Source organism: Anastrepha obliqua, chromosome 1 (genome assembly GCF_027943255.1).
Source record: "Anastrepha obliqua isolate idAnaObli1 chromosome 1, idAnaObli1_1.0, whole genome shotgun sequence".
NCBI lineage: Eukaryota > Metazoa > Arthropoda > Insecta > Diptera > Tephritidae > Anastrepha > Anastrepha obliqua.
In genome coordinates this window covers 141,605,275-141,617,086 of record NC_072892.1, presented here as the reverse complement: position 1 = coordinate 141,617,086, position 11,812 = coordinate 141,605,275, and the positions used below count along the sequence as shown (strand labels likewise).

Genomic DNA, 11,812 nt, shown 5'->3' with positions numbered 1-11,812 from the left:
ACAAATTTCAATAATTTTAACACGGTCGCGTAAAATTGTACATCTGTCTATTTGGCAAATGTCAAAGATAATTTAGAAAAAATGTACCGTCTACAAATTATTCACCACTGTCGCTTGTGAAGAATTTAAACTGTACCAAATTAATTATGCACATAATTGTATAGAAAAAATTATCAAAAATAAGAAAAAATAATTTTTTTTTTCCTTGTTCACTCGTCCCGGGAGCATAGGGCCTCGACAAGACATCGAACTTCTCAAAGTGTTTTTTGGTCGACCGCAACCTCTGCTCCCTTGCGAGTTCCAGTCCAGTGCCATTCTCGTAATGCTATCTGATGGTTTTCTCAATGTGTAACCTATCCATCGCCACTTTCTGCGTTTGATTTGCCTAAGGATAGGTTCCTTATTCGTTATTCTCCACAGTGCGTCGTTAGTGATGGTGTTTCGCCAGAATATACTGCAGATGATTCGGAGGCATTTGTTGGCGAAAGATTGTCGCCTCTTTGTGATGGTGTTAGCGACCAACCATGCTTCGCTTCCGTACAACAATACGGACTTTACGCATGAGCCGAATATTCGTACTTTGGTGCGCCTGGAGATTTGCGAACTGCCCCATACTGTATGCATTCGCCCGAATGCCACCCTTGCTTTTTTTAGCCTGCGGTTGTCATCTTCATCTGCTCCACCATCTGCCGAGGTAGCAGAAGCTTTCGAACGAATTCCACCAGGCATCCGTCAACCAATAACTCTGCCTTGCGTTATTGTGGTTAACTCTCATAGCCTTGGTCTTGTATAGTATTTCCCAAATGACATCAAAGCGGCACTTTTGCAAAATGGATTAATATTCGATCAATACTTTTAAAGAAGCTTAAAGCACTTGTTAGGAGTAAAATACATTTTTCTCAGGCACATAAATTATTTCATATTTTCAATAGCTGTAAATAAAAGTATACCCTCCAAGACGGTCGTAAGTACAGATATTCTCATCATCCAACAACTACTAATTTTTGTTCTAGTTGCCTTGTATTTTAGAGATATATTTCTCACTTATATGCAATTGCTATTGGTAAAAGAGAGATAGAATATCCCACCGGCAAGGGGAAACTATCAATTTTTTCCCATGGCCCGAACAAAAATGAGTAGTTTACTAATAAGTAATGATAATATGAGTGCTTATATGATATTCAGCTGCATTTTCTTCATTTGTGTATTAAAAAAAAAATGTTTTTTATTCATCTTCTTTTTGCATTGACTACAAATCCATACTGACATCCATTACTACATTACTATCAGACTTATCTGGCGGATTTGTTGTGTTATCCTCTTCGTCAAATTTCAACTTCATACAATTCAATTTCGCCGGTGACTCTTCAATAGTTGGTAGACGTTTCGAGGCTGACTTGCATGATGAAGATGATGTTGTGCCACTAAAATCTCTGCCACATATGTCATCGATTATGGTTTCTTCATTCATGAGATCCTCAATGCATGTTTTCAAAATAGTTGTTGTCACAATGCAATCACGATTGATAGCCAAACTTTTATGGAAGTAGGTAAGGGCCTCCTCGAGGTTTCCCATGAGTGCATACACGAAACCCATTGCTGTATATGTTTGCGAGCTTTGCGGTTTGAGCAAAAGTGCCTGCATGACAATTGCGAAATTTAATATTACGTGTAATTTCAATAGAATTCAATAATAATTACATATTGATGATATGTTAAAGCCTCTTTGTACTTCTTGCGCTTACGGCAACAGTGACCTAAATTATTGTATAAAGGTTCCCAACGCGCAGAGAGCTCCTCCTTATTTTCCTTTGCGCGTGCTCTCACTATTTCCGCTGTACGGAGGAAAACTTCTTCAGCGCCCTTGTAGCTATTGAAAAGTAATTAAGTGGGATGTTTCCACAAATGCTAGAATTTTATAAAAAATAATTAGCTTACAATTCATATTCGTATTTGATTACGCCCAGCTCATGCAACACAAAGACATCTAGCGGCGCTATGGACATAGCTTGGTAAAAGAATTTCTCCGCCAGCTCCAGGTTTTTCGTAAGCCCACATTCCACTCCGATGTAAAGTAGTGGTAGATGGCAACCACGCATGAGTTGTGTAGCTTTGAAATAGGCAGCCATAGCCTGTGGAGGTTTGTGGTTTAATATATTTTTTTGTAATAATTTATATAATTTTATGCGAGACCTGGTCGTGCTCATTTTCTTCGGCAAAGGAATGTCCGTAAGCCAGCCATGCGGGTCCATATAGGCGATCGAGTGAAGTTGCTTTGGAGAGATATCTGCGCGCTGGATCGCTCTTGCCAATCAAATCGTAATAACAACCAACGGCATACCAGGAGATGGCCTTATCAGGATACCGATCGACAAGCTTGTGCGCAACGTAGAAAAGCTCTGCGGAGAGATGAAACATTATTTGGGACTATGAGAAAAATATGTATCATAATTTCACTTACAAACTCCAAATATTTAGTTAAGAGTTATGTTTCTTATTACAAATTAAAAAAAATATATTATAACAGCAAAACCCGAAATACACCTTTACAAACACCTTTATAAAACTAGTACTTACGTAACTAAATTAAATTCACTTTAAACATGAGCAGCGTGGTCAAAGCTCAATTTTAATTAAATATAAACAGGGTGGGCCATATAGCGTTTGCTTTTTGAACCACCTATTTTTTTGAGAATGGTAGCACCAATGACATGTCAAATGTGTTCATAATTTACTTAAAGGTTTGACATTTACGAAATGGGACGCTATGCGCTTGAACAAAATTGGGAAATATTGAAAACCTATTTCCAAAGTAGTGAGTCTTCTTCTTCTTTTCAGATTTTCACATCGGTGGCTACGTCAATAAGCAAAATTGTCGGATTTGGGGCTCAGAAAATCCACACGTTACTGTAGAGAAGCAAATGCATCCACAACGAGTCACTGTTTGGTGCGGTTTTTGGTCTGGCTTCATCATCGGGCCATTTTTTTCGAAAATGAGCAGAAATATACTCAGAGGGGTTGGCGCTATTAGAAAAAACGTTTTCTTCATTTTGGTGTTTCACCGAGACTCAAACCTATGTTATCTCTGAATTCTGAATAGGATTCAGGAAATCGCAGAAATAGGACTGTATAGGATGTGATAAAACGTTTCAAAGAAACAAAATCCGTGGAAAATAAGAAGAAATCGGGGATGTTGTACTCTCCACCAATCATCTGTTTTCGGATGAAGATAAACGGTGGAGACTGCAACAAATTAAGAAAAATCTAAATTTGAGCGCTCCTAAACTCGCAACAGAAGTTGCCCAACACCTTAATATTGACTGCAACCCCGAAAGTAGACGTATAGTTATGCGAAAGAATTATTATAATGGAAGAGTTGCACGAAAAAAACCTTTCATCAATGAGATTAACCGGCACAAGAGAATAAAATTTGCTGTTGTAGCAGCATAAACATTCCCCATACTTACATACGGGGAATGCTGCTGGAGTGGCAATCCTTGGCCGGATATAAATCCCGGCCGTTTCGGTAACGGAGAACCGACTGCTGTGAAAACGAAGCAGCAGCGTCATGGGGATAAGGATTTCGAGTGCTGGAAGCACGTTTTATTTGCAGAGGAAAGCAAGTTTAACATACAATATTTATGTCAGATGGACAATCATATAAGTGGAGAAGACGTGGGGGTGGATCGGCAATGGTATGGTGTTGTGTGCCCGCTACTAGAACTAGAAATATGTGATTCATTAATGGCAACATGGACCACAAATAATACCTAACAATTATGAAAGACAATTTGATCCAAAGAGCTGAAAAGTTGGGAATTAAGGGCAATTTTCAGTACTTTCGAGACAACGATTCCAAGCATAAGGCACTTGATGTCCGTTTATGGCTTATGTACAACTGCCCTAAAAAACTTAAAACACCTCCACAATCTCCAGACATCAATGTAATAAAACGTTTGTGCCCTCATTTGAAAAACCAACTGAAAAAGCTTGTGGTTAGAAACAAGAAAGACCTAGAAAATGCTATTAAAGAAGACTCAATGCTGTGAGAAAAAATAAAGGTTTGCCGACTCAATATTAATTCTATTTTTGTTAAATATTTTTTGCCTAACTCTTATATGAAGATGTCCGAGTTCTTCTTTGTCATGTAATTTGCTAAGTTTTTATGTTTGTATTTTCTATGTAGGAACGAGTTGCAGTTTGTTTATGTTTTTCATGAAAAATACGCATCAAGAACGAAAATAAATGTGACACATAAACGCATTAGATTTGCATTTTAGTATATATTTTGTGATTTAAAACCATATCACTTGGGTGTCCGAGTACTTTATTGAGCCAGTGTATAATTTTAAGCACCTTCACCGCCAAAAGTCCTGATAAGCAAACGTTAGCAAACACATTTTCACAATTCACAGTGCATTGAGAGCTTTTGCCCTGTTGTATGTGTGTGATCTCATCTGTGTGAGAGCTTTAAAAAGGTGCGCCCATTGGCTAGGTAAAGAGCGACCCTGCACTAAACATTAATTTTTGCGAGCTGAAGGCGTAAAGTTAAAAGGACGAGACACGTGAGAAGGACGTTGGGTGAGTAGGATTGATGGAACATGTGAAGAGATGGTGCGGATCGTGCGGTGTTCCTTCACAAGCTGGAAATACATTGGGTATGTCAGGGTCGATTCTGGATAAGTAGCCCAGAGCGCAAGGGGGCGTCCATAAATTACGTGAGATGTTTAAGGGGGTGGGGGGTTGAGTCAAATCTCATTTAATCTTACGTTTGGAGAGAGCGGGCGGTCTCGGCAAATATCACGCAATTTTTTTTCTGATTGAAACAAAAAAAAAATTATAGTATTTTGGTCCATTATCCAGATTGTACATGCTTAAGATTTAATCTTAAGCGTAATCGTAGTATGATTAAGATCATTCACTAATTCGTTCGAAAGAAAATAATTTCATTTATACTTCGACGTTATACATTACTACTGTCAAACCACCATATTTGTTTTATACCAAATAGCTCAATTTAATCTGAATTTACGGTACAGTGTAGCCCGTCGTTTGTTTTCGCGCCACTATCAGCCGAACGCGCGACTCGATGAACAAGAGCGTACGAGCTGAGTGGCAGCGACACACGGGCAGGTTCCAACCTTTTTTATTTAGAGAGAGCCAATATTTACTCCAGGTACATTGCAGTTGATTCATATAAAATTTTTATGCGTGCCCATTTTTTTTTTTTTTTTAGTTTTTTAACGAGCGCGAATGTCAACAAATTTTTATTAAGAGATACAAAGGGAAATTGTTTTTAATTTTTTTTAGGTTGTGAAATGCGATGATCAGAACTGCTGCAGCCCACGCCGGAGTGATCTGCATATGATTCTTCACGACCGTTTTCTGCCACCTCCATACCCTATCACTTAGGTTGATTGACGTTTGATAATTCCGGACTTTAAAAAACATGACGGAAGGTCATTTGCTCCATTTCTAATACGCCTACCGATTCAACCGCTGAATGCCTTTATCAGCACGCCTTATGATCTCTATTGCCCAAGTATACGAGATGATTTAGAGAAAATATGCTGCAGTACATGTGGTATTTACTTCGCATCTATCACAAGAGCTGCAGAGCACAGGCGAGCAGCTCACATTGCACCAGCTAAGCAAGCGCGTATGTACCGCAAAGTGCGACCCTCACGGATTGTCGCAAGACGAGCTAATGAGTTACTGTGCGCAAGCGTCAACGGCTTAGAGTGGCTAGATCAGAACGAAGTTGAAGGAGCAGGAATTAGAGTAGATATTCTTTTTTTAATCGCAGTAGTTACGATTTAAGTCATCTACTCGTATTGTAAAATTTTTATTACACTTATAACTCTCAGCAATATTGATTACTAGTCTTAACTAGCCGTAAATAAAAGCACGAAGCAATTTTTTTTTTTTTTTACAATAATAATCAAACGCGTTTACATAAGAAACCCACATTTTGAAAAATCTCACGTGAGATTGGGGGATGGGGTTGAATAAAATCTCACGACATCTCATCAGGGGTCGAGGGAGGTACAGAAAATTGAAAAAAACACCTCACGTAATTTATGGACGCCCCCCAATTGGGCCAAATTTACCCAGATCTCGTGAGGACGCTGGAGCTCTTCGTCTGCAAAAGGTGGTAATTGCACTCCGATAACGGTATTCGAGGGTCGGTAGTTTAGGAAGGTGGTAAGGGTCTCCCGATGAATGTGGTTTAATGTTTGTCTGCATATTGTCCGGTGCAGTAGTTGTAGATATATTTTGTCCAGGATCTTGGCAGTGTAGTTGAAGAGATGCCTCCTGACGTGCCTGGATGGTGGCTCGGGCTCAAGCAAATGTCGGCAGGGGTGATACCTTCTGTTACACCCTAGAAGAAATTGCTTGCTAGGCATTTTGTTGTGCTCCTTAACTGAGAGCATTGATGTCTCATTGCGGAGGTATGGTACGGGGGACATCAGTAGACACCCCATAGCTGTCCTGATTGTAGTATTCTGACATGTATATAGCTTTGTCCACTGCGATTCACTAATGCCAGGTGACCACCACCCATTACAGACGAAGAGCAAGGGTCCCGCGTAACCTTGGCATAATTACGTTCTAGATACTGTAGCAGGTTAAGCTCCTACCTATCCAGAATCGACCCCGACATACTAATAATATGTCTTGCATGTAAAGGCACCCCGCACGACACTAACCACCTTTTCATATGCCCCATCAAACCTACTCATCTTAAACCGCTCTCCCTCTACACCCAACCCGTCGAAACAGCTAGTTTCCTGGACCTACCGTTAGATGAGCTAGACGAAGACGACCGGTGATTACACTACACTGACAGGGCAAAGTTACTGATACAACAACAACAACCAGACAGGCACGGCATAATTCAGAACCGGCCGGCCAGCAATTGGCGCTTTAAATGTCGCCAGCAGGAGAGCAAACTATCAAAGCTGACGCCCAAAATTTTAGGTTTGTTTACTGTCGGTTTGGTGTGTCATCGACTTTTAGCTTTATCTGGGGTGGGTATCGCTGTTGTCAGTGTTATGAAAGGGTATTTTAAATAGGAAATAAAATACATACATATCTATAGTAAATACTCAATCAGATAAACTCACTGTTATAATCACCGAATTCGACCAAGCAACCAATTTGTAGTGTTAAACCAGCATTATGATAGGGATCCGCTTTCAGTAAACTGCAGAAGAATAAAATAAATAATAATTAGTATATTTTTAAATAGTTATAAAAAGCCTTTTTTAACTTACTCTTGCAAGATTTTATAACTTTTCTTATATTCGCAATCATAGAACAGTTTCTCTGCCTCAGCGGCCATAATATCAGTGCTTTTTTGTATGCGACTTAAGCACATGGCAAGCGGTAAAATATTTTTATTATCTGCCTCTTTTGGTGTGCGATCACGTCCGGGCGTATCCATGTGTGAACGATTCGATTCGTTGATAAGCGATGATGCACGTGTGAGACTTATTTGCAAGGAGAATGGAGTATTTTTGAGGTCTTCCAGTACCCTTGAAAATATAGAATTGAATTACTTGATGAAATTAAGAATTTTAAATTATTGTGCTAGTACTTGTTTGCAGGTGACATAATTTGTGGCGCCATATACTTTGACAGTATGTTCTTGTGCAGATGCGCATCAGATGCTTGATTTTTTTTTATTTTCTCACTCAAATCTTTAATCGTTTGATCACCAGTAGACTGTCGACGACAAGTAATATTAATAATTTAAGTGGTCACACATTTCACAAATCAACTAAATTACTTACTGGATCAATGGATTCATAATACTTTTTAAGCTTTGACTCGTATAATTTCTTTATGAATTTTGCATCGGTTTCACTCGAATGCTGCGCAAGCGGCAAATGTTGCATTAACTCCTTTTCTGAAATATTAAATTTTTTTATTACAAAACTCTTTTGAATTTTATGTGTAAGTTGAGCGGTGTTTCACCTTCCCAAGCCATTAACATTTCATGCTGTACCAAAGCTTCGAGCGCTTCGAAGCAATACACTGACTTATGTAGCGCTTGTACGTAGTAGTCCATGGCCAGTCCTCGATTATCTAATGCTTCGTAGATTTTTCCTTTCATAAAACTAATTGATGCCATAACTTCCTGCAGTTAAAACAAAAGGTTATTCGTAATATTAATCAATTTAAACGCTTTTACAAATCATTCGAATAATGCTTACGTTTTTGTTTGCCTCTTCAATATTAAATGTAGAATGACATCCTATAGACCCATGGCCCAGCGGTTGAGTTATTAATGTCGATGCCAGAAACTCAATGTCAATGGTGTTTATAACACTAACAGCTTCATTAAGTTCCTTTGCTTCATAAAGGCTTTCCAGAATCAGACTGTAACTCGAAATGTGCGTCTTCTCTAATCCGAACCGACGTATTAAATGTGCAGCCCGGTGGTACTCTTTTAGGAGGAACATGCAGTGAGCCTGGCAATAAACATCCTTAGGATCATTTTGACTGAGTACACACACTTTTTCAGCCCAAAACAGAGCCGTTTGGTAGCGACGCTAGAGAACGTAGAAAAATACGTTTAAATTTGCGAATACAGACAACTTCGATTTGCTCTTACCATATCAATAAACATTTTGACCAGCTTACGATAGTGCGCCACATCGATTACACCGCCCTCGGCATCTTCTTCGGTGCTGTCGTTACGCATTTCACTATCCCCAGTCATCAATACCCGGTATTTACTTTTGGCTTCGGGCAAGAAAGAAAATTTGTTTAATTCCTTGCACTAAAACACAAATTTGCGACCATCAATAAGATTTTGACAGCAAAACAGCTGATAGACAATGCCGGTTGGGAAGAAGAAGAGTAGACACGCTCACAATCGACATAGTAATGTTACCCACCGTATTCGGAATTCTTGAATGCTGGTTTATTTTGATTTAAAGACAACCAAAAAGAGGTTGTCTGTAAAGTCGGTTTACTGACGATAGTTTAACGTGATAACGTCATAAGAAAATACTATTTGAATGGTTGCATTTTTCAAAAGAAAATTTTAATTTTATTTGTTTGATAGATATTTTGTATGGATATAGCCGTAGCCGAATGGGTTGGTGCGTGATTACCATTCGGAATTCACAGAGAGGTCGTTGGTTCGAATCTCGGTGAAAGCAAAATTAATAAAAACATTTTTCTAATAGCGGTCGCCCCTCGGCAGGCAATGGCAAACCTCCGAGTGTATTTCTGCCATGAAAAAGCTCCTCATAAAAATATCTGCTGTTCGGAGTCGGCTTGAAACTGTAGGTCCCTCCATTTGTGGTACAACATCAAGACGCCCACCACAAATAGGAGGAGGAGCTCGGCCAAACACCTAACAGAAGTGTACGCGCCAATTATTTATTTTTTTATTTTATAGAGAATGAGTTAACATTAACATAATATACTTTAACATAACATAACATAACATAACATAACATAACATAACATAACATAACATAACATAACATAACATAACATAACATAACATAACATAACATAACATAACATAACATAACATAACATAACATAACATAACATAACATAACATAACATAACATAACATAACATAACATAACATAACATAACATAACATAACATAACATAACATAACATAACATAACATAACATAACATAACATAACATAACATAACATAACATAACATAACATAACATAACATAACATAACATAACATAACATAACATAACATAACATAACATAACATAACATAACATAACATAACATAACATAACATAACATAACATAACATAACATAACATAACATAACATAACATAACATAACATAACATAACATAACATAACATAACATAATATAACATAATATAACATAACATAACATAACATAACATAACATAACATAACATAACATAACATAACATAACATAACATAACATAACATAACATAACATAAAATAACATAACATCACATAACATAACATAACATAACATACCATAACATAACATAGCATAACATAACATAACATAACATAACATAACATAACATAACATAACATAACATAACATAACATAACATAACATAACATAACATAACATAACATAACATAACATAACATAACATAACATAACATAACATAACATAACATAACATAACATAACATAACATAACATAACATAACATAACATAACATAACATAACATAACATAACATAACATAACATAACATAACATAACATAACATAACATAACATAACATAACATAACATAACATAACATAACATAACATAACATAGCATAACATAACATAACATAACATAACATAACATAACATAACATAACATAACATAACATAACATATCATAACATAACATAACATAACATATCATAACGTAACATAACATGCTGTTCAAGCAAGGTAACGACGCATGAGCAAGATAACGACGCATTTTTTGGTGCGTGCAGCTAGCTACATAGAATTATAAGACGTTATCACGTCAAAAAATAATAATAACATTAAAACAACAGGTATTATTAACAAACTTGGTTTTATTTTAAATTCTTCAAGTAAATCAAATTAATAATAATCAATAAGAAGGCATATGCAAATACAAATACGTGAATTTATATATGTACATATGCGCATATACATACATACACATATACGCTCACTTAAGTAGGAGAGAGCAAGATGTCAAACGTTGCCGTTCGTTTGCTTTGTTTGCTTTGTCGTTCGTTCCGCGCTCTCGCTTGCAGTTCATTCAAGGTAACGGCAATGAGCAAGGTAACGACATATGAACAAGGTAACGGCAATGAGCAAGGTAACACTAATGAGCAAGGTAACGACACATTTTTTCGTGCGTGCAGCCTGTTAAATCGAATTATAAGACGTTATCACGTCAAAAAGTTCATGAGTTTTATGAGAAAAAATTTAATGATGAATGTAATAAAATTTCAAAATTCTCATAACAACAAAGAATAAAGAAGAGCGAAAAACATGTAACAAATGGAGCTTCGATAATTCGCTGCCATTTATAAGTAAATTATGCAAATCCGGTATCTTTATTTTGTATGTACATTTTTACTTTCCAACATTAGGTACATAATTATAGAACTATATACAGTTAGTAACAGAAGTAAGTATACACCGGACACGTTTTCAATTTTCCCCCAATCGATTCCTTCAAACAACCTAAGTTATAACAAAATTGTGTTTTATTTGCATGAATGAACTACAAAAATCATATTAAATCCAAATAATGACCACATTTTAAAAAAGAACAAAATTATAGCAATTCATGTCTCAAAAGTAAGTATACAGTTCATAATTTTATTAATTTGTGAAATCAAAAACATAATTAAAATCAAATCCTGGTATTTGGTAGGATAGCCATTAGAGTTTACAATCGCTTTAAGTCGTGATGGCATTGATTTCACCCAATTTTCAGTTACAGCTGGTGGTATTCTATCCCATTCCTCTTGAAGGACGTTTTTCAGCTGCTCCTTATTTCTCAACGGATGTTTACGTATTTGCCGCTTTAAATGTTCCCATTAATGTTCGATTGGGTTGGTGTCCGGGGACTGTGGCGGTGTTTTCAGCTGTTTTCGCACATTGTACAATATAACAGCTATATACTCTCGTACAATGTTGAAAGTGTGTTTGGGGTCATTACCCTGCTGATAAAGAAGATAAACGTTCCTCCAAGGGTCCATTTCGTAGCGCTTTCTTTTAAAATATTTAAGTAACCATATCGTTCCATAATATTTTTGATAAATACCATGTTTCCAACGCCGTTCACA

General features: G+C 36.9%; 1 protein-coding gene across 1 annotated transcript; it reads right to left on the bottom strand.

Moving 5' to 3' along the window:
• Window positions 1–1,216: 1,216 nt before the first annotated feature.
• On the bottom strand, window positions 1,217–8,887 carry LOC129236343 (cell division cycle protein 16 homolog). The gene is made up of 11 exons (XM_054870684.1): window positions 8,621–8,887; window positions 8,220–8,558; window positions 7,981–8,143; window positions 7,797–7,912; window positions 7,601–7,728; window positions 7,278–7,538; window positions 7,128–7,207; window positions 2,194–2,399; window positions 1,939–2,132; window positions 1,702–1,870; window positions 1,217–1,639 (listed from the first exon to the last, which is right to left on the bottom strand). Exons 1-11 carry the CDS (start codon window positions 8,726–8,728, stop codon window positions 1,250–1,252), a joined length of 2,154 nt encoding a protein of 717 aa, XP_054726659.1. The 5' UTR covers window positions 8,729–8,887; the 3' UTR covers window positions 1,217–1,249.
• Window positions 8,888–11,812: the final 2,925 nt, after the last annotated feature.

What these genes read in the sequence shown, in the direction of transcription:
- LOC129236343 (XM_054870684.1), bottom strand. Translation starts at nt 8,728, where the DNA reads ATGACTGGGGATAGTGAAATGCGTAACGACAGCACCGAAGAAGATGCC. An exon ending in ATTATGAATCCATTGATCCA is followed by an intron (nt 7,729 to 7,796) that starts GTAAGTAATTTA and finishes TGTCGTCGACAG; the next exon opens with TCTACTGGTGATCAAACGAT. An exon ending in CGAATTCGGTGATTATAACA is followed by an intron (nt 2,400 to 7,127) that starts GTGAGTTTATCT and finishes ATCTCTCCGCAG; the next exon opens with AGCTTTTCTACGTTGCGCAC.